Below are 24,141 nucleotides of genomic sequence, written 5' to 3' on the forward strand. Positions count from 1 at the left end.
CAAAACCTATAAATGTTTCTTCAATTGTCCTTTGAACCAGGTTTACCATTTGCTGGTTCTCTTGTTAATGAGTTAAAGACATTTTTGACACATGCAAGCTAAACAAAGTCCAGTCAAACTTAAAAGCTAAAAGACACCAATTCAATATCAAGGTTGATTACTGCACGTTTATTTTAGTTATTAAAAAAAGAACTTTGTATTTCCCTTTCATATTTTCTTACTATCTCTACATTTTAGAAAGCACTTTGATTTAGATGGCAATCACTTGGCTATTTGTACTTAAGCCACATATTAATAAAACAGGAATGTTTCTGCAGGTGGGTGATAATATATAGATTCATTTCTTCTTTGGAATACGAAATCAGAATATGAAAATACTACATCATTGCTTAAGATGAAATTCCCCCAGTTAACTATAAGACATATAAGCCAAAATTTAAAAGTGATATATATCCTTTATATATCTGTAAAGTTTTGAGCTCTTAAAAAAGAATAACCTTGATTTTAAGTTCAAATATAACATGCAGAATATAATATATAAAGTAATAGCTTTATTTTGAACTTTATTGTGCTTCAGACATTACTCTAGTCATTTTAGATTTATTTCAATAAACATTTTCCTGTATCTTGTAAACTGCATTTTAATATCAGAAATAATTTTGCAAATCTCCATATACAATGATACCGAACAAAAAACAAAACAATCAAGTTTTATTAGCAATTCTAAGAGCTGGCACAGTTAACATAGCATTAGAAGGTAAACATCTCTTGAATAAAAAAATAGGAAATATTTTAATGAAAAAAATCAAGGATTGAAGGAAGGAGAAAATTTTTCAAACAGCAGCTGGCACTTTCTTCACAATCTGAATCACTTGTGCAAATACATAATTAAATACTCCCATGATTTTTAAAAAGTAGAGATAAGAGAAACAAACCTTCTAAGTATCAGGGTCCTTCATCTGTTATCCCGCTTCCATCTTCTGGATCCATTACTTTACATTCCAACTAGTTAACTACAGTTGAAAGCTTATCAATTAAGTCATCAATAGTGTAAACCAGAAGTTGAATGTCCGCTTTTTCCTTCATTCGGTGATCACTGTTCTTTCGGAGGATGACGTCTACATCTGTGCTGACTACTCGGTCAGCAACCTGCATGGACGTGGGCCAGGGTACAATGTCATCCTTCATGCCGTGGAGCAATCGTATAGGGCAGCTCACAGGAATGGGACCACGTAACAGGCAGTGGTGCTCTGCTTCTTTAATGACACTGTACTGAATGCGATAAACTCCGTCTTCACTGTATTTTGATGGCATGGACCACACACCTTTCATCTCTATTTCCTTTTTTGCCTATTGGGAAAAATGAGGAAAACAAAAGTATTTATGCAACATTAACACATACAATAAATAGTCTTAAACAATTCAAGAAAAGCAGTCTTTGAAGAAGGGGAAAACAGATAAAAATATAACGATGATAATTATCAGTAATTAATTACTACGTGCAAGGAGCTGTGACAAGTATTTTCCAATAGTATCCCATAAGCTCCTGATACTATCTGTTATTATTTCATTTTTACAAAAGAGGATATTAAAGTTAGAGTAATACCTATGTTTAAAGTTGAAAGGTGGTTAACTGCTGTAACTAGATTCAAACAGATTTAACTAACTTTATCGTGTAACGTATTAAAAATCAGGTATTGCTTCACTCCAACTTGAAAGGGAAAATGAAGGGGAGAAAAGTACAATAATGTATTGGAATCAGTACAGGTGGCATTCATATTACATAAAATCAAATCTTAGGAATAAAAATTGTTTAGATTTAAAAATCATGAAACTAAAAGTACGTATACGAGAAGTTACTAAAATGGGGATGGGGTGGGAGAAGGAGAAGAATAAAGCATAGTGCTAAAAATGAATAATAAGACTGGTTATTCTGGGGCAACCATACACACCCAATTTTATCCTGAATGTAAAAAAAATGTAGTTTTTGCCTTTTAGAGTTCTATGGAATGAGAAAAAATTGTTTGTTGTTGTGGATGACAAAGAAGTCTTCCAAATACTTCCTGAAAACTGAGCATGGTATCATTTCTACCCTTAAAATAAAATGCTGGGTATTCTTTGATTCTTGAAGAATTTCTATTTTTTATATTATAATTTGTCTTAAACAATTTTCTAGTTAAAGTAACATATACTTATTATAGAAACATGGAAAATATAAAAAGCATAAAAAGGGACTTCCCTGGTGGTGCAGTGATTAAGAATCCACTTGCCAATGCAGGGGACACGGGGTCAAGCCCCGGTCCGGGAAGATCTCACATGCCACGGAGCAACTAAGCCCGTGTGCCCCAACTACTGAGCCTGCGCTCTAGAGCCCACGAGCCACAACTACTGAGCCCTCGTGCCACAACTACTGAAGCCCGAATGCCTAGAGCCTGTGCTCCGCAACAAGAGAAGCCACGGCAATGAGAAGCACACACGCTGCAAGAACAGCCCCCGTTCGCCGCAACTAGAGAAAGCTCGAACGAGACCCAACGCAGCCAAAAATAAATAAATTAAATAAATAAATAACAAAATAGGGCTTCCCTGGTGGTGCAGTGGTTAAGAATCTGCCTGCCAGTTCAGGAGACACCGGTTCGAGCCCTGGTCCGGGAAGATCCCACATGCTGCAGAGCAACTAAGCCCATGCACCCTAGAGCCTGTGCATCGCAACGAGAAGCCACTGCAATGAGAAGCCTATGTACTGCAGGGAAGAGCAGATTCCGTTCGCCGCAACTAGAGAAAGCCGGTACACAGCAATGAATACCCAACGCAGCCAAAAATAAATAAATAAATAAATTTATTAAAAACAAAAACAAAAAACTCTCCCCTTTAAAAAAAAAAGCATAAAAATAAATAAATCACCCATAATCCTATTTCGTGGATATAACAACCATTATTATTCTGGCTTACTTCCTTCCAGTAGTTTTCTATATGTGTTTGGTTCTTATATATACAATATGTAAAACACTTAGCTATGACAATTCATATATAGTTTTCAGCGCTGGTTTATTTATTCAATATATATATTTATGGGTTTTAAAAGATTCTATTAAAAGTTTTTAAAGGCTGCATAATTGTCCACTATAATGCATCTAAGATAATTAACTTGACCATCCCACACTGCTGAATACTTCCATGAACATCTTTGAACATAAAGGTTTATATGCATATAATAAATTCTTTGGAAAGATTATCACAACTTGAACTAGTAAATCAAGATGTAAATAGCTTTAAGCCTCTTGCAACCAAATAACATGAAGGGCATTTCTGTCTAGAAAAACAGATGGACATCTTATCAAAAATAAAGAAAAATGTAAGGAAAGAAAAGCTACATACAATATATTTCAAAAATTTTGTATTTAAATTTTCAATGAAAATATTATGATTTTTCCACATTTAATATTGTTGACTTATTATGAATACAAAGAGGCAAAAAATAATTTAAACAGTAAAATATGTATGATATAATCTGTGTACTTAGGAATTTTAATGTCTTTTATAAAATTCCAAAAAGATTTGATTCAGTGAAAAAGCTGTATATCTGAAACCTAGACTTCTAAATATCTATATCCAAATGATTTAAAATTAATGGAAGTCTAAAAAACTATAAAATATATGAACCTATATTAGTATCATGGGGTACTTTGCATTAAAGCAACATATGAATCAAATATTTAAAGTAAAAATGATATTCAGTTACCTTCAAGCTATTCATGACTGTTCCTGAATTGGTAATTTCAGTAATAAGAACTAGTCTCATTGATTATTAGATGAAGTGGGAACTATGTTAATTACTGAGACATAATTAATAATAGTTGCATTTTAAGCATCAATGCCCACCCCAACTAGCTCTGTTATCTGCTATTGAGTTGAATGAATATTCTCCATTTGAAGAACAAACTTAACTTTACAAAATCTTATATGTCCCAAAGCCTCAAAAACAAAAAGTACAGAAATAGCAAAAACAGTATTAATCAGAGAAAATGTACAATATACATAATTTCTACACCAAGAAGAAACTAACAAGGCAATGTGGCTGTGAAGCTTAGACTCCAACAGCTGTGCATCCTGCCTGACGCCCTCTACTGTCCAAAGAAGCAGACAATGATTAGAGTTAGTTAAGAGGTAAGTCAAGTTCCTACATAATGAGTAATGCTGGGTCTTAACATTCCCAGGGCTAAAGAAGATAGTAAAAACCTCCACTTCCATTCCCTTGACACTGCTAGTACTGGCTGTCTATGTGGAGAAGAAGAGATAGTGGTCCTAGTGTCCCTGCTCTTTCTTTACACATGCTTTTAAGTTAATAAGGGTCAACATGTTTCTGTTTAAGAATTTTTGCTGGTCTGATTTAGGATTAGCAAAGATATACCCTGATTTGCAGGCTATAGATCTTCTCAGTCACTTAACAGGGTATCTACCATATCTTCCCTGAGTGATGGATACACACACATAAAAATAAATGTACACATATCTTGTCATTTACCAATAACCTCCCATAATTGTTTAATCAATTATTTTCCAGTAGGCCATCTTCTTGAAATAATTTCCTACCATGAGAAGCACTGCATTATTGAGTTAGAGAACAGACTAAGGGGTCCAAGGTTTATATGCAAAGGATACAATGGTAGGAAAATCTAGCAGCATGAGGACATGGAGCAACCATGTATAAGAAACAATCAAGAAAGTGAAAACAATTCAGAAATAGGAGGTAAGTGCCAAGAAGATCAGCTTTGTAATTTTAACACTGACAGGAAATCATATGAAGAACCTGACTCTGCAGACAATGCCATTCTTAAGGAGCTGGAAAGAACAATGTGAACTAAGAATAAACTTAGAACAGAGAGTACATGGCACTGAATTCAACGCAGAACTTGAGGCAAAAGTCAATGACATTCTACCATTCAACACTACACAGGCTTTTTTTCTTCTTTTGCTTTTCCTCCCCCTCCCGCTCCCCCACTCTGTAGAGCAGTGGTTCTCACACTTCATCTGCGGGCCTGGTTAAAACAGATTACTGGGCCAAACTCCCAGTTTCTGATTCAGCTGGTCTTGGTGAAGCTCAAGAATATCCATTTCTACAAGTTCTCAGGTGATGCTGTTGCTGCTGGCCTCGGGCCTACACTTTCTGAACCACTGCTCCGGACTGTTTTTCTTTCTGCTAGGATCTTAGTCCCACAAGTGAAATTCAGAGCCCTAGGAAAAATATGCCCAAGGAGAACTGAATTGATTGCAAAACAAAAAATAACATACACAAAAATAAACAGCTATTACCCACCATTTTTTTTATCCTTGCAGACAACTGAAGTGCTTAAACATATGTCCAATAACAAAGTATAATAAACTAATTCCCTTCCCAATTACTTCAGAAACCTTATTTCTATCATGAGTTACTGAAGAACATGCTAATGGTGGAAAGCACCTTTTTTTTAAAGGTGAGAATTAGGAGTAGAAAAAGAATGCTAACTTAGTGTCTAGGCCAGGAATGGCAAGTCTCATCTCCTGTGTATGACTGACAGTGTGTGCTCAGAGAACTCTTCTGAGAGAGGATCTGAGGCTTTCAGGCTAAAAAAAAAATAGTTTCATAATGGATTAGCCGTCTTAACATGGTCATAGAATAGGTACTATTTCCCATAAGCCACAAAATAAGACTAAGAGGTCCAAAAAGAGATCACGATGTATGAACCAAATAAACAAATGTAGTTAATAAAATGTTGCTAAAACAAGAAATTTAAAGTGTGATTTCATTCATGCGGCTCAAATATTTGGCAAAATGATTTGAAGTGACAGTGAAAAAAAAGAAAACCTTAAACAGGAGACCAAATAGTTAAAGAAGGCAAAGAAATGGTATACAAAAAGGCAGTTAAGACAAAAGATGGGCCAGTGTAACAAGTCAAAGGACAGATGACACATGAACAAAATTCAAAGAGGGAGCAAAAGAACGACAGGAGGGATACACGGAGGTTGCCTGGGACTTACCTCAACAGGAAGCTGATTAAACTGTGTCACTAGGCTATCCACAGCTGTTGCTATGCCAATAAGAGCAACAACCTTTTGTGGCCGTGCGATTGCAGCATGAAGCATAAGCCATCCACCGAGGCTAGATCCAACTAGTATCTAAAAATAAAAACATGTAGTTTTAAAGAGGAATTTCTTTTTCTTTTCTGTAAGGAAGCGAATAATTTCATAGAATGTATATACTTTCTTTCTTTATATTCATTGGCTCCCAGACTTTTCATATTTGGCACAAAGTAAAATTAAGATTATGATTACATTTTGTTAAAGTATTAGGTCTATAACAGAGAATAAACTAGACAAATAGAATTTGTAAAATGAAAAGTAAAATGCTACCTTCGTTTTATGAGAAAGTGAAAATAATAGAACTGATTGATTTGATATTGAAATACAAAATTGGATTGTTAGACATTTAAAATATTAAATTTTCACATCTAAAGAAACAGCTCAAATGTCATGAGGTTGCAGTCAACAATTATCATCATATTTAACAAAAACAGTCACCTGTGGTCCTTCAGCTAAGTCATCAATTATAGAAAGAACATCTTTTCTCCATTTTCCCACTGTGCATTCTTCTAAGTTACCATCTGAATTTCCAACTCCTGAGTAATCAAACCTGGAAAAAGAGAAAACATATCTATATTTAGATATCTATGTATTTGCTTCTCTAATTTTTAAGGAAGATAGCACATTAATCCTTATTACAATGTCTAAAATATATTAAAGTAAAACAGTGAAGTCAATATGTATTTCAGCAAATCCTACTGGCTTAACCTTCAAAGATCTCCCATAGCCACTTACCTTCTTACCTCCTCCACTGCTGCCAGCCTGGTCCAAATCACTATCCTCTCTTGACTGAACTAATGCAACAGTCTCCTAGTAGATTTCCATTTTCATTTTTCACCCTCAAAGTCTATTCCCCACACAGTAGTCAGTGATCCTTTTAAAACAAAAATCATGTCTTGCACAAACCCTCCAAAGGCTTTGTATAATCTTCAAGTAAAATCCAAAGTCCTTACCATCCTCTAGCCCCTAACTACCTCTCTGATCTCATTTCTTACTGTTCTCTCTCCCTCCCAGTTGTATCCTTACTTTCCTTTTTGAAGTTAATGGAATATACCACCCACATTCCTGCCTCAGGAGTTTTACAACAGCTTCTCCTTCCACGTGGACTACTCTACTCCAGATATCCACTCAGATTGCTCCCTCACTTCATTTAGGCCTTTGGCTCAAATGTTACATCTCCGTAAGTCTTCTCTGACCATTCAACCTAAAGTTGTGCTTCTTTCATCATTCTCTAGTTCCTTACCCTGCTTTATTCTCTTTATAGCAAATATTGCTACCTGACAATACACATATTTGATTATTGGTTTGTGGTCTATCTCCCACACTAGAATGGAAGCTCCATATGGGCAGATTGTTTTGTTCACACTGCTTTCCCAGTGCCTAGATCAGTCCCTTGCACATGGTAAGTGCTAAGTGTATGTTTACTCAATTAGTAGAAGGAAAAGAGAAGTCCAGAATCAAATTCATCATCACTAGCTCCTCCTCTTGGTTTTCTTTCCTTCCAACTTCCTAGTTCTCCAGGCTCAGAGTCTGTTTGATCTTTGAATTTTACCTCTCCTTCAAGGTCTCAATTCAATAAATCATGAAGTATCATACCACTCCTGCAGACTGCCCTAAACCCTAGTCATACTGAACTACTCCCAATTCCTGGATAAACCCTTTCCTAACTTTGAGACTTTGCATGCTGTTCCACTGCCTAAAAAGCCTTCCTTCCCCATTCAAACTCCTAGTCATCCTTTAAGTCATGTCACCTCCTTTGAGGAACTTTCTTTGACAGAATGTGTCATTTAGTAGTAGTAGGTCACTTCCTTTGTACCCAATTAACACTTTTCATATTGTGTGTTGTAATCAGGTTTTAAATATATGTCTCTCTCTGACTAGAATGTCAGTTCTTCAAGGGCAGACTGATTTATTTCAAGTTTGTTTTTCCCCAGGGTATAGAACACTGCCTGCTCTGTACTATCCTCACTCTCTCATTTTTTCTCACATGCACCCCTTTCTCCTCAGTTTGGTAAGACTGGTGTCTTGGTGCAGGTCTTTCTCATCTTAAACCTACCCTATCACAGCAGCCTCCTCACTGTGTCTCTATGACTATTCTTTCTCCAAATGGACCCACTTCATACTGTCAGGTTTTGTCTGACACATTGTATTGATATGGCTTTAATTTCAATGGCTTCCTGTGATATATAACATAAAAATTTAGTGCTTTAGCCTGTTTTTTAAAAACATATTTTAGTCATCTCAGATTGACCTTTTATTTCTTCTGATGAAACTACTGCTTTAGTCAAACTGATCAACTTGCTGTTCCTAAAAAAGACTCTACGTTTTCTGTCTCTGTTTTATGCTTCATCCATTTCCTTCACGTGGAATATCTTCTCCCATCACCTTCATTACTAATATCCCTTTTCAGAGCTTAGTCCAAATGAAATTTTGCTGGAAAGACTTCCCAGACAAGCTGAAAAAAAAAAAACAAAAAACCTCTATCTAATGAAACTTGGATAGAATTCACTTTTATTAGTCACAATCATTTTATTATATCCTGCTCTATAAGACAGTTTATGTATTTGTGTCTCATCATTCCTATGAGACTGTAAAGATCCTAGAGGGGAAATACCATCATCTTATTTTTGTTTCTGCATTCTCCATAGTGGCTAGCATGTGAACCTCACACACTGAGTACTATAATACATATTAAATGAATAGAAGTAGAATGTAAAAGTATAAAGAACTATTTTATTTAAAGTTTTCAGTATTTTTCTGATTCTTAAAATCTGGTGAAAACTATTAAATCCTAGTGTTTTTCGTGTACTTGAAGAATATATATGTGATATATAGTGTATACATATTTTCTTAGAGATAAGGGATTAAAAAGTGATGGAGGGACTTCCCTGGTGGCGCAGTGATTGGGAGTCCGCCTGCCAATGCAGGGTACACGGGTTCAATCCCTGGTCCGGGAAGATCCCACATGCCACAGAGCAACTAAGTCCGCATGCCACAACTGCTGAGCCTGCACTCTAGAGCCCGCGAGCCACAACTACTGAGCCCACGTGCCACAACTACTGAAGCCCGTGCACCTAGAGCCCATGCTCCACAAGAGAATACACCACAATGAGAAGCTTGCGAATCGCAAAAAGGAGTGGCCCCCGCTCGCCGCAACTAGAGAGCCCGCGCGCAGCAATGAGGACCCAATGCAGCCACAGATAAATAAAATTAAATTAAAAAAAAATAAATAAAAGTGATGGACAAAGAAATTAAAATTAGGTATGAAGTGAAGTGGTTCTGGATCCTTACGAAATAGCGTAACAAGGCAGCTACTGAAGTCTAAATCACAGTTATTATTCCTCCTCAATCCAGGGGATATAGAAGACAGATCAGGGAGAAGAGGGGAGAAAGACGCCAACTAATTCTCCTTTACCCCTCTCTGTGGGCAATCACACATCTCTACTTGCTGTATTTTGTTTACAGTTGCCTTCCAACTACATGGTGAAGATGCAAAACACATGTAGAGGGCCTTCAAAAAGGAAAATATAAACATTCAGTGATACTAATAGGTGACAATATAGTTCATTCTTGATGAACCCTAACCAAGTGACAAAGATAATTAAAAAACATTCAGCAGTTTAAAACTTTTAAACACAGTAATACAATTCTGTCTTAGCAGCCCCAGTACTCTGGAACATATTCCCAAATCTAAAATTTTAAATTTTATTAGAAGTAATTATTAGAGAAGATCAGCCCTAAAACCATGTGTTCCTGAGCTCCGACTCAATCTTATTTTAGGCATGGTGGCAGGATATTAAAAAACCATTTACACAGAACCATATGTACTATTCCTTGTGTAATACACAGAACTAACCACTTCCTCATTCAAGATCTAAGTTTTACAGACAAAATCACAACAAAAGTAAACTGAGAAATTGGGAGTATAAATAGAAGATAAATTCTCTTATAACAAGTTAAAATGCAATCAATAGCTAATAGTGATTAGATTGCAATGAAGTTTGATGAAAGCAAATAAAAAGGAACCTGATCAAATTAAAAATTGTAACGAAGGGCTATACTATAAACTTCTATAAAGATTCACTTAGGCTACATTTTAATACAGTATCGCGTAATTGTCTGTATACATTATAATTTCAGCCTCATTACTTAATATACCTTTAAAAAGAAAATTTATTTCATATGCATCCAAAATGCAGAAAACCCCCTTATATGTCTTATAGGGAGCTAGGAACTGGTTATATCTCTCATAGTCTCAATTTAAATTCGAGAACTGATAAAATGGGGATTTTTTTTTTTTTTTTTTTTTTGCGGTACGCGGGTCTCTCACTGTTGTGGCCTCTCCCATTGCGGAGCACAGACTCCGGACGCGCAGGCTCAGCGGCCATGGCTCACGGGCCCAGCCGCTCTGCGGCGCATGGGATCTTCCCGGACCGGGGCACGAACCCGTGTCCCCTGCATTGGCAGGCGGACTCTCAACCACTGTGCCACCAGGGAAGCCCAAAATGGGGATTTCTTGAGTCAAATTCTTTTGGGGACAAAGAAGGAGAATGATGGCAAGTTTTCTGATATCATGTTTTGCTCAGGGTAGTCCTCCCCTTCCTGGATAGCTCTTCCTTCTTACCCAAATCCTAACTATTTTTCAGTGTTCCTTTATAAAGTTTTTTCTATCTACTTTGACTCCTAGTTTTCTCTCACCTTATACAATTTAGTATCCTGCTCTTTGACATAATCACATTTTGATGAATATTTCTGTCTAATTTCCCATATGTATTTTATCTTGCATTTCCCCACCCTGATTAAAAGATCCTTACAGGCAACGACCATGTTTTATAATTCTTTGTATATTTCACAGCACCAGTATAGTGCTAGAAAGTCTACTTGTGAAAAATACTCCAGTCTTCAGAATAATAGTTAGGTTAGAACATATTTTTAAGAGTTCTGAGCATGAAAATGAAATAATTCAGTTAATTTGATAACAGGAATAAGACAAAATTCATACAATTGACATATTTTTGCTAATATATTGAATAGATAAAAGTCTTATTTTTAATTCTGAAAGTTTTTAAATTCTTTATTTCTAATTATTTTTTATTTTATTTCTAAAAGCTGTATTTTCTAGACCTATTGAGTGAATGTTAGTGAAACTCTTCTAAAAACTAGATAAATAGATTTTTAGGTTGCTAGTGCTAGAAAAGAATTCAGAAATTATCTTTCGTCCAATCTCCTCCTTTTTATGGTGAAGAAAATAGGTCCAGCATTTATTAACTGACTCATCTTGTCAGTTATTGCTAGCATTAATTCTAGAGCCCATGTTTCTTGAATTCCAGGCCAGTGCTCTTTTTACTAAACCATACTATCTCTTCTGGCAAATCAGGCACTAAATAAATGATTGTTATAAGTAAACAAATCTAATAACAATGCAAACACATGATTTTAGTAAAACACTTATCAGTATGAAATATTAGGAACTGTGAAATCAAGTAGTAAACAACACATATCCTTATTTATGCTTATACATATTCAGGCTACAGAAGTGAAAGAAAAACTCAGTGGAAATGCGAATTATACAATATTAATTTTACAATACTTTTAAACACATATATTATTTTAAACTACATATTTTAAAAGGAAATAAACAGTGGTCAAATAAATGTCCTTAAGTCCCCAAAGGAAAACCACAATATAATTACGATTACAAGAAAGCCAATTAGTATACTGGTTTGTTGTCATGTTAGAATATTGTTTCTAAAGAGCTAAGTTACCACTAGTTTTTTTCTGCCACCATTGTCGGTGTGGCACAAAGACCTTTATTTATTTATTTATTTATTTTGGTTTTTTTGTTTTGTTTTGGCAGCGTGGCTTGTGGGATCTTAGTTCCCCGACCACAGATTGAACCTGGACCCTCAGCAGTAAGAGCTCGGAGTCCTAACCACTGGACTGCCAAGGAATTCCCCACAAAGACCTGTAAAAAAGGCCTTTTAAAGGCTGCACTTTACAAGAACCCTAAATCACAAGATGAAAGCTTACAGACCATTAAAATAAATTAATCTATAAAAATGCTGGCATTTGTTCCAGATGGTTAGAGCAGAAGTAATTCTCTACTGCCACGGTAAATGGTAGTAATATTTTCTCTAAAATGTGTTGTTCCTACCTTATATAGGCGTGACCTAGAGATTTGCAAAACTCCTCAATCGCCAATGCTTTTGTACCATTCATATTAGAAATATAGCCAGGGATGAAGATAATTCCTGGACTTTTGCCTTTTAGCCTCTTATAAGCCAGGTTTGGAAGGTCTGGTCGACTAAGGAAAGAGATTGATGTCTTTTGTCTGCAAGCTAAACAAAGTACACAAAACATAGTTTGCAAACACAGTTTTTTGAAAACCATACATATTTTTAATCTTAACTTTCTTAACTCATCAAATTGATGTCAAATACTATTTCCATTTAATAGAAAAAAATACAGATGTGAAGTATTAAAGTCACAAGTCTGTGCATGGCATCTTTTAAAATCATGTCACAGTCAGTGTCTTCTCTGAGCAAGGTCCAATCATGATTCTTCCAAAATACACAATGAGAAGGAAATTTGAAGGCAACAAAAGACAGAGAGACTTGTCAAAAATGTTTTTCTGTTGCTGCTATATCATCTGTCCCAAATAGTATCAATCAACATTCAGATTTACCTACACTAGTTTTAGCCCTTTCTTGTGAGATTTGTCTTCTTAAAAAAATTTTTTTAATGTTTAAGGGGTTTCACATCCTCTACTTTTTAGTGGGGAGGGGGAGAAACAAGTTTGGTCTGCCCTTGGGAAGTTGTTTCAAAGGTAGAGGTGCTGTGCCCCTTTTATTACTGATTCCCTCTCCACCCATAAAATCATGGGCCATGGTAACAGCCAATCGTGATTCTATATCTGCTGAGGCGGGTTCAATGAGTAGTTTCTTTACAAGTAACCTTGAATAAATGTATGATAATACCATTTTTGGAAAAAGATTTCTCATAGGACTCCCAATCACTGTGTTTTATTTGTTGGCCTGGTTTTCTGTGAATGGTACACACAAATCTTAGTTCAAGTACAAAGGCACAATGGGTAAACCTTACAAGATTGTTCCATTTCATTATTTTTAAAGTTCCTTCCCTACTGTAAAGTCAATACTTGCTCTTAAAAAATGTAAAGACATTAAAAAAAAAGTCATTTATAATCCCACTCTCTCCCTACAAAGAAACTAGGCTTGTGTACTCCCTTGACAGTCTTTTTCTGGACCAACGGAATCTCTTTTTTATTACATGAAACCTTTCTCTACTTTATTGTGGCTAATTAAAACTTCTCAGTCTCTTGCATGTAAGCTAATAAAGTTTTCCTCATTTTGGATTTGAGAAGTTGATTTTTTAAAATACTGAATTGAAGCCCTTAAAGCTATCCCTTTTATATGTAATCCTGTTTCAGAGTTTCAATGTATAGTGAAATATGCCAAATTTAAAACTTTTAGTGAAAAACAAGGCTAGTAGGAGCCAGTTATGTTGGTTGACAGATTGCAGCAGCAAAAATGTTCATTTCCCATTTCCTTAGCACTCCAAAATTCCTTCATATCCTCTCTTCCATATTACTTTCCAACAGGAAATTCTCCATGAGATAATTACAATTTGTTTAATCTTGGTGAGCTGTAAGTGGTCAGGTTCTTAACATTATATCCGTGAATGACCTTCATACTGTAAGGATTAGCTCAAAGCCTGGGGCATAAGTGTTCAATGAATGTTTACTAAATAGTAAAAGAGTATCATATTCTAGTTAATGTAATGACATACTATACTTTGCTAGAAAAACAGATATATAACAGCCTTTTGGTTGTGTACAATTAAATGTAAGTTAAACTGATAATATGCTTAAAATTTTTAACTCAAATGGTATTTGCCATGACAATTCCCAGTCCAAGCACTATGCATCTGACAGCTGTCTAGCAAGGGTGTGAACACAACAAAACAAAAATATAAAAAGACATAATTCAGAAAGACAGACTACATATATGGGGGTTGGGAGTGGACGTAGGGTGGGACGGAGAAGAATCAAGCACAAGGAATGGAAATATTCAGGGGCTCTAATTTTTCGTCCAAATTCTAGTTTCCTTTGTAGAGTAATGACTACAGTTTTTACTGGGCTGCGATCATGGAAAAAAAAAACAAGAACAAAAAACTAGAAATTAGGCTTGATGATGGCGTTTACAATTTTCCAAAGAAAATGTTCATATTGTAAAATCGCTCAAGTCAAGGGAGGGCAGGTCTAAGCATCTTAACAGTCACGATCTGTAAACCCTTTAGAACTAGCAGAGAAAAGCAAAAGCAACTAATAATTAAACGCATTAAATGTACATCTGAATGTTTCCTAATGTTGGCGCTTAACAAAGGGGAGGCGGGCAGAGAGGATCCTTAGACTGCAGAGCGTAACACCACAAACGGCCCGGGCTGTCCAGAATACCCCAGGGCCCGGCAGAGCTCTCCTCACAGCCTTCACCAGAATTGTCGAAAGCGCCTAGAACTGGGGTACTGAGAACCGGGGAAGAGCATTTCTGAACGGTGCGCCAAAAACGCATGGCACAGGAACTGCCGGAATCCGGGATGTTCGAAAGTACGCGTCCTACTCCAGCCTTTCGGACACTGACCTGGGAGCCACCGTGGCGCCCGCTCGGCCTTCGGTGCACGGTGGAAGCCGAAGGAGACGGCCATCCAGCACCACCTGCGGCAACGTACCCAAGCGTCCAGACCCACACTCGCCATCTTCCCAACGGCCCCTGCGCCCCGCGCCGACCTACAGAGACACGCACGGCCCCCAGAAACTGAGCTTGCGCAAGCACCGCCCCCTGGTAGACGCAACTTGGTAAACGGCGCCTGTCCGAGTTTCGACCCCCGGAGAGCGCACATGCGCAGAGCGTCGTCGCGCTTCCAAGCCTTTCGCTGTTGGGCTGTTCTGTCGGGCAGGTTCGGTCTGTGAGTTTGGGATGTTTTGAGCCCCCTCGGTAGGCTGCTTTCTCGGTGGGTAGATACCCCTGGACTGGAAGGGAGGAGAGGAACCCCACCCATCGTTCCTAGATAGGAAACCATCTCATCATCCCGATGACAGTAGGGAGCTGAAACATAAAGTGCTAGGCTTGCTGCGTTACAAGTAGTTCTCACCCCCTGACAGTTTTGACGTGTACCGGCAGTGGTTCGAAGATCTGACCTTAATCCTGCTTGTATAAACGCCTGGAGTGGAATCGAACATTCGCCGCTCCTCCGCCCTTTTTCAGTTTGTTTTAGCTCTTTGTATGCCTGACTGTTGGAATAATCTGACCCCTGTCTCATACTATACGCAAAAATAAATTCCAGTGGATAAACGGTCTCAACAGAAGAATAAAACTGGAATAGTTCTGTTTACCCTGCTCCTAGAAATAAGAAAAAATGTATAATTCCAATAAAATTGGCCAACAGCTGTGGTAGGCAGTTCATATATGTAAACATGATGATCAACCTCACTAACTGAAAAATTGGAATTAAAAAGTAACCCATGCCATTTTTCCTACCCATCAGATTGGCAAAAGTTAAAAAAACAACTCTTGTTCTTTTTAACTTTTTTCCGGCAAGGAAGCTGGGCAATGGGCACTCATGTAAGGTTGGTGGGAGGGTATACTGACAAACTATTTTTGTCAAGTAACCTGACCACCTATGGCAATTTAAAATATGCATCATTTTCAATGCCCTTTGACCCAATGGCCCCAATCTGTGACTATCCTATAGAAAATACTAGTTTATAAAGATGCATATTATCTACTAGAGCACCATTTTTAGAGGCAAACAGAAGAAAAAAATGGAATGGCCAATTAAAAAAAATGGTTGAATAAACTGGTACAAGGGCTTCTGGATTCCTGCTCTGACACCCTTCAAAGCAATTCTTGGAGGCCTCAAGCATCAACAAGTAAGGACTAGTTTTTGTTGTTGTTGTTGTTTGTTTTCTATTTAAAAGTTACTGTAGCTGGTTTAATGCTGGATACAGTGAATCCAGCCTATCTTTGGAGTCTTGAGAACCTGTCCTATTAGAACACACCAGAAAAGTTGGATAAATAAAAACAATAGATCTCTTTCTTGAGAGGTGTATTGCCAGAAACACCTGCTTGACAGCTGCTTGATTTAGCAACTTTCTCCAAAAGCTGCTGAGCTATTTTGCTAGTTCTCCATTAAGACTGTTGTAGACTCTAAAGGGACTAAAATCACTAAGGTGATGCCCAGTGCACATCACTTCAGCATCCTTTGTATCTTAACAATGAACACTTCTCCCTATGGTTCTGGATATTTGCAAATATTCTCAATCATTCCTGTCCCTATTCTGTCCCTTTATTTTTGCAGGTCTTCTTGCATTTTATGTGCAGAAAAAAAAATCTTACTTGTTCTCATAGTGGGAAAGGCACTGCACAAAAAAAGCAGGGAAACCCATGGACCATTTTCTCCATCCACCTTCATCAGTATAACAAATCAGGAAAAACTGTAGCTAGAGTCAAGTGAAGATGCTTTTACTGACAGCAATGGGCCTGAAGTAGACAAGTTCGTTTCCGTTAATCTACTATCTATGTTGCCTTCATTGACAGGTGTGAAAGGACATACTGTAGAGGGCGGTTTCTTCCTCTGAAATCTGCTGCCTTGTTCAGGGAAACAAATGACGTCCCCACCAAGTAAAGCCTTAGAGCTTTAACTTCATACCTGCATGATTTTTTCCCCATCAGAGAGAAGGATAGGTAAACACAGTCCTTCAGTCCCCAGTAGTAATTGCATCTGTCCAATCAGACAAAAAGATGTCAGGTTTCTCAGGGGTTATCTCATTTTGTTAGCAACAGGAATGTGAGCAGAGATATTTCTGATTACTTCAGTTTATAAACTACAAGTCATAATGTTAGCACACAACAACCTTTATGTCGATTCTACAATGGACTTTTGCTGATTAATCCATCCCCTGTCATGTAATCAATGGGTGACTTCCTAATGAGAGATGAGTTTATTTTCAAATGTGAAATCTGGTCAATATTTTAATCCAAACTCAACATATTTTAACACACATATTGGAAAGGTTTACTATATCATGCAAGGCGTAAAGTTGATTAGAATATCTTTACAATCCTATGAAGAAGGTAAAGTACAGTTCAGAAAAGTTATATCTTTACATTAACCAACAAAAGTTTAGCAATTGTATTTCACTCTCATTACAGGGTTTAGGGATGATCTCTGAAAAAACAGATTATAAAAATGTCTTCTGCAATTGTGATTTTGTCCTTCACTGTTCAAGTAAAATCATGTGTCATCCAGTTGCAAAATCTTATTATTGGCAACATGTATACAAACCACTGCAAATAAAATAAAAAAAAAATTGTACCCAGGCAGGCCTGACAAAGATTTTACAGACACTTCTAATCTAATCATTTCACTTGTACTAGTAAGTAATGTCATTATTTTCTGCTTCTATTCTTTTGCCAATGTGTAGAAAGAGTACATTCATACTTACAAACGCACACAACGTGACAAACCAGGATAAATGGCATTTGAAAATCATTATAAAAGGACTTTCCTGAAGTCATTTCATTCAACAAAAATTAATTTAACTCTAAAAAACAAAGGCTAATTGTAAAGAAAATACATAATAAAATAGTACATTACAGAGTACATTAAGTTGAACTTCATTTGCCTTTTAATGGAATCACAATACTTCTGTAAATAAGGATTTTAATTGGTCTGTTCTTTGGTGAAAACAGCTGTATTTCATAGTTATGTCATGTGAGGCTGCAACAAAGAGAAATCAGATAATATAAAGAAAATCGGCTACTGGTTGCCTTTATTCTCAGTACTGGGAATGGAGAAATCTTCATCAAAATAGCTCCTAAGTATTCTCTTTATTTTAAATTGCCCAATGTGACAGAATGTCTAAGACTACTTCTTCCGAAAACACACAGCTTTTTGTTCTTCTTTTACAAAGAGTAGTTTGCTATATATGTACAGTAGCTTATGCTGGTGGTGATTCTTCAAAGTCAACTTCCTGGGCACTTGTTGGCATCAAAGTACCATTTTAAAATGTAGAGTAACACTAACTGCAGTTCATCACTTGAAACGACTACTGTTAAACAGAGGTGATATCAAGTCTTTGGTTTTGGTGTAGTACTTTAAAAGTAGGGCCAAACTCCTTGTACAATATATTCCCTTCCAAGCCCTTATTTGTTTATATTTATAAAATAACATTCAGCAAAATACTCTTTTTTCACAAAAGTCAGTTGTTACCAGTAAAGTCAATACCAATGATTTGGGTGCTAAAATAATTTCATATTTTCCAAGTACATATAGACATTTGTAAACGGTTTAGTTTATTTCACCAAAATCAACAATTGATAAAAAAGAATTTATAAGAAATGTTCCTATAAGTGATGCTATTTACCAAAATAGTGTTTTCTTTCTCCTAGGTGCTTCAATTCTTTGCTATTTATGATCAATCTTTGAGTTATTTACGCTCAAGCTTTGAATTAAAATCCCTTCTTTCCCTTTTACAAATGACTTCCTGTTTATATGAAAACAGTTCTGAGTATCCACAGTTAAAGGGATGGGTCTGTTGGGTCTTTCCACCTGGTGTTGAATATGGCTTTATTCTTCTAAGAAATTATTGCAGTCTGCCCTGAAGTGGACTATTGCGTCAGTTCACTACAACAAGAAGTGAGTGTAACCTTCCGCCCCAGTAACTATAACATCCATCCAGATCCGCATGGCTTCTGGCGATGGGGCCACCATATAGTAGATTCTGTCATGCGTCTTGACGCTAAAGGTGAGTAATGGATTAGGACTCTAAAAAAAAAGGAAAAGAACATAAAACAAAATCTTGAAATTATAACATTAAATATAACACATAGATATGTGAAGGCTTCTATGTAGCTATTACTTCTGTTCTAATGTAACTATTCCCTCGCCCTCAACACCTTTCTCAAGATTGACCATATTTCTGGCCTTTCTGCACAAGAACTCTCACAGTGAGCTCACTAGTCGTTTTAGCAGCTACTTGTAAAGCTCCAGCAGGGTATCTAGCTGATAGTGGGTGCTCTAAAAATAGCTCAATAAATGTTATTCTTAGCCCTACTAAGATATTTCCTTATGATCTTCCTCATAAGTAGGTAGTAGCTCCTTCTTAGAAGCCTAGCAAAGATTTACTTGGCAGGGTCTCCCAAACCAATATATCTAGAGTATTTTCTCATTTTGTCATGATTTATTTTTTCACAAAAAGATCAGCTGCACTAATTACTTTGCTTCCATGTTTACTTTTCCAACACCATTCTGATCATATCTATCCATTATGTCAGAATAACAAATTAAAATTAATTAGAATTCAAAAAATACCTTTTCCCCTACTTAATTATGCATTCAAATGGAAGGAATCTGAAATTCAGTGCTTACCTTATTAGCATTCTTGAGGTGATCATAATATACTTCTTCAATGGCTTGAAAGTATATTACTCCTTTTAATTTAGCTTCATGCTTGTCTGAAATGGTAGATGAGTGTTAAAACAAATACTTTATCACCACTGATGGACAGGAAAAATTATTTCATTATAACTCATCATTAAAATATTTATCTAGCATTTAAATTATCTAAGATTAATTAAGATAACCTAGGTTAGTATATTAGCCGCACTCTATCCTGAAAAAAGAAAAAAAAAAGAAGGTTGGAATTAGCAACCCTAAACAAAAGAGACTAAGTGACTTTACTCAAGGCTCTTCACAAATTAGCAGTCAAAAGGTAACCCAGAATACTGACTGTCAGGTTAGCACACAAAGTGTAAACACCATTGACATCAAGATAAATTATTTCCCCACATTCTCCAAGACAGTAGTTGTAATGAAAATATTAATATGCAGCTCTGTTGCAATGAAATTTTTAACAAGTGTGTTTTTTGATTTCTAATTTAAAATAATATTCTACTTATGTTTCTTTCCTATCAAAGTTCTTGTCTAGTATACTTGATATTTTATCCTGTTCTCAACGGAGTTTTATGTCAATAATTTAATGTCCTTTCAGTGCAGCGTTTTCCAAACTGCTTCCAAAGATTTCGTCAGATTTGCCATAAAAACCAAACAGAGCATAAAACAAAACAAAAACAAACAACCAAACCACCGACCAAACAGCATCACTCTGTGGTGACTAATAACACCAATATGTTCTTGAGACATTTTGTAATTTAAACTCTGCAGGGATGATAACACATGCAAGCACATTAAAGAATCTCAAAATTATGGATGAGGATACAGAGAAAGGGACTGTATCATAACCTGTTGGTGGAAATGCAAATGAGAAAGTCTCTTTTGGAAGTCAATTTGGTAAAACATGCACAATGAAAATGCCAGAATTCTTACTCAGCAATTCTGCTTCTAAAACTGTATCGTATAAGACCTACTCATGCATGTGCACGTGTATTTGGGTTCGTTAGAGCACAAGCTGCAAAAGATGTGCTGGAGCTTTAATAGGGAACTGATTTAATTCTAGACCAGCCGTACTCTGCAATCTACACAGCCACTGAAAAGACTGAGGTAAATCTGCAAGTGCTCAAAGAGAAAAATATCGAAATACTGTTACGTGAAGAAAGGTATGAACAGAGTGAATAATTTGGTCCTAACTGTATTAAAGAAGAAAGAATACCTATATAGACTGAAACATACATGAAAAGGAATGGAGAAAGTCTGAAAGGATATTTCAGGTTTAACAGTGTTAGAAAAGGTAGAACTTTTGTGATGGGAAGAGACTTACTTTCATTATATAGACTTAGTTCCTAGGGAAACTCTGTTTTAATTAATACCATGTTTGGTGAGTTTCCACCAGTTTCTGTGAAAGAGAAGGTCAATGTGTCTCTCAAACATTTGGTGGAAAAGGTCCTGCAATAATGAATTCATGGGAAAACAATAATACTTTGTTTTCTGGAAACAGAGGTAAAATAAAATCTGGAGATAAAAGTAAACCTTGTCAGTGTTTCAAAGCAGGCAGAAAACCGGGGAAGAAAACTTTTGTTTGTCGGGCACTTCAGATATGAGAAAGAATCTGAAAAATACAAGCATAAGAATGAAATACAAATCCCAGAGAAAAGGAGCAGCAAAGAGTGAAGCTGTTTTGTCTGAGTTATTTTAAAATTTTATTTTTGGAAAATTCTGGCTGAGGCTGTCTTTGGAGACTAGCACATAGCAAAGTTTTGTTTATGCATTTTGCAGACACTAAATTGGCATTTCTTATTACATAGGCATCTTTTCTATTGTATTAACTAAAGAGACTGTCTCTGGATTCTTATAAAACCCAAGGTCAGAAAGCCCAAGAGAGGCAACCTGTGAGGGTTAGTAGACCATTTACTTCAGGCCACTCGCCCCTGTAGCAACTGGAACCCCACCCAAAGAGCCCCTAACTGAAAGGCATGCACCCCCTGCCCTTTCCTCACCCCGATTCTGGGGCTCCATTGCCAATGTTTCCTTTCTTCCACATGCAGAATTCTTGGTTGCTCACACCCCTCTTCATAAACATATCCTGACCTCACACTACAGATTATGTGACTGGACTGTTATTTTTTATTACCTTGAGACACTTTGTAACAATTCCCAACAATGCTCATAAATGCTGATACAGTCACCCCAAGGCAGGGTCTCGTCATAACCTCTAGTCTGATTCTACTCTTACTCAGCAGTTGAAAAGAAAGCAGAGCTATTCTTATGCTGCTAATGGACATATTTCATATGTGATCTACGTGGAAATAAGGGGCTTCGTAATAAGTAAACCGGTTACACAAATACTCCTGTATTTATAGAAATTCAGTAGGGTGTGGTTCTCATAATCCATCATTTAAAGAATCCAAAAATATCCCAGTCACTTAATAAATACTTACTTATTCACTAGTTCACTGAAGAGCTTTACTCTCTGCACTGAAATTGTCATTCTAGTATATAAACTACAGTTGAATGACTGTCAGTTAAGCTGCCTAATAGTGTGTGACTTTAGAGCATATGACCATAGAGAAATAAATAGAAACCCTTTTTTTCTGATTTCATGGTTTAAAAGATAATATTTTGGTCTAAAAAATAAATTCCATTTAATATTTATTTGGGCTTGAGCTTATTTCAGAACTAGAATAGACTAACTCACACTTTTTAAATAACATAATTTTTATTATTTCTAGAGGAAATTCGTATCAGGTGGACCGTATAATCTGAATAGAAAATACTATACATCTATCAAGCTAATATTGCCATTAATTCTATCACTTATCACTCTAAATATTTATTCTGAATTTTATTGCCTTTATTCTTTAACAGAGAATTCCTGATTTGAATATATCACTCAGATTGTTTTTATCACCCACCTGCATAGTAAGAGAAGGTGCGCTTGTTCCGATCAAAAACAAACCAACGTTTTTTCCAAGTTTTAATTTTTCCACCCATTTTGATGAGGAATCCTCTGCAGGTCTTCTCGGTGATTGACACATGATAACAGGTATCAATATTGTGGCCAGCAGTCTCCACGTGGCTGCGCAAATCAAAGTCTTCCTTCCGGATAGGCAGATAACGGGTCAGAGGTCGAGCCTGGAAAAGCACAAGCCCATCTCATCTATAGCTAATTATTTGTTTGTTTTAGGTCACAGATGTTTAGAAGTGAAAGTGAACTGAAAAGCCTAAGTGTTAAAATGTCCATGTGATTATGAGAACTTAAGCTAAACATTGTCATTTGGAATCTAAAAAGTGAATGGCATTTTAAGAAGGATGCTATGGTATGGGGGGAGAAATGTGGATAAACTCAGGCCAACAGATTCTACTCCTTGAAATGGCCAGATGAGAAAATGGAAACATGTCATTTACCTTAGCTTTAACAGAGGTACTTAGCACTTAAAAACACAGGGAAATAAGGCATGAAGTTATCTGGGCTGCTCCTTACAGATGAGACCTCCTCCTCTGTAACGTATCCAGGAGTTCTCCCTGCCACAACTCAACAATAGTTCTCCTTAAATAACCACAGACATGACATAATTGACTGAACATTATTAGTAAGTCCAGCCCCCAAGGATGTATGTCCATGTCGGCTTGCATACACCCTGTGATAGAAATTGAAGGCAGAGATGTATGCTTTGAAAAGCGAAGCTAAAATGAGGAAGAAGTGGAATCAAAGCTGTACCCAATGAACTGTCCAGGACGAGACACTGAAGAGATGTACATAAATGTCTTTTATTTTACTATGGCTGGAGTAGGGGTTCATCTAATCTAGGAAGCACATATTGCCACGGGTAGTATTTCTAAAATAGTCTTTTATTTTATCCTGTTAAATTACCCCACCCCTTTGCCCTGGGGGAAAATAACCTAATCATACACTTGGAAGCAAAAGTAATAATTGGGATTAAAATAGAATTGTGCCTTTTGGTTTTGGCTTCAGATATCAAACAGGCATGGATGACCTTTACACTAAATCAAAATGTGACAGAGGTTTGGCATAATGAGATAAAATGAACAAGTTTTACTTTGTATTTTGCCTTTGATTCTGTGGTACTTTGACGTTAGACAGATGCCACAGATTTACTGAGCCCTCAAAGCACATGAAGTCTTAAGGCGAGTCTCCAACTGCTGTACTTCAGACTGCCAGCAACTGTGAGGAATAAGGGAATTGGTACCTTTTATCATTAAGTCTAGTAAGCTTTGGTAAAACTGATTTGAACTTTAAATTACATGGCACTTAAAATTTTATTTTAGTTTCTCAGAAAACATACATTATGTAAGCAGTTCTCGTGACAAGAACAGAGACTCAGATTCTACTGACTGAGACAGGAAGTCCAACAAAGTGGATGGTTTTCCTGAGTTTTGCTTGAGTTCAGGAATCCTGTGCACATGTGTGTGGACTGATGCAGCAAAGGGGAAACGTGTGACAACACAGTGGTTAGGAAAAATACCCAAAACATGAACACCACCACCAAAAAACGGGGCTGGTAAAAGTATCCTGGAGTGTTTGCTTCCAAA

General features: G+C 36.6%; 2 protein-coding genes across 4 annotated transcripts in view; both read right to left on the reverse strand.

Moving 5' to 3' along the window:
• Positions 1-702: 702 nt before the first annotated feature.
• On the reverse strand, positions 703-14,889 carry ABHD10 (abhydrolase domain containing 10, depalmitoylase; the record flags this gene model as incomplete). Its single annotated transcript, XM_079704461.1, has 5 exons — positions 703-1,350; positions 6,016-6,153; positions 6,556-6,667; positions 12,272-12,455; positions 14,775-14,889. The coding sequence occupies 5 exons, from the start codon at positions 14,887-14,889 to the stop codon at positions 1,006-1,008; spliced, it is 894 nt and encodes a 297-aa protein (XP_079560587.1). The 3' UTR covers positions 703-1,005.
• A 3,930-nt stretch (positions 14,890-18,819) lies between these two features.
• Positions 18,820-24,141, reverse strand: part of PHLDB2 (pleckstrin homology like domain family B member 2) — a gene marked incomplete at both ends in the record, with an annotated part of 112,089 nt that continues 106,767 nt past the window's right edge. For all 3 annotated transcript variants that reach the window (XM_079704218.1, XM_079704217.1, XM_079704216.1), the window contains 3 exons: positions 18,820-18,960; positions 19,564-19,649; positions 22,503-22,722. In XM_079704218.1, the coding sequence (XP_079560344.1) occupies positions 18,820-18,960; positions 19,564-19,649; positions 22,503-22,722 (447 nt within the window). The remainder of the gene's footprint in view (positions 18,961-19,563; positions 19,650-22,502; positions 22,723-24,141) is intronic.

Source organism: Hyperoodon ampullatus (genome assembly GCF_949752795.1).
Source record: "Hyperoodon ampullatus genome assembly, chromosome: 5".
In the NCBI taxonomy this organism is placed as follows: domain Eukaryota; kingdom Metazoa; phylum Chordata; class Mammalia; order Artiodactyla; family Ziphiidae; genus Hyperoodon; species Hyperoodon ampullatus.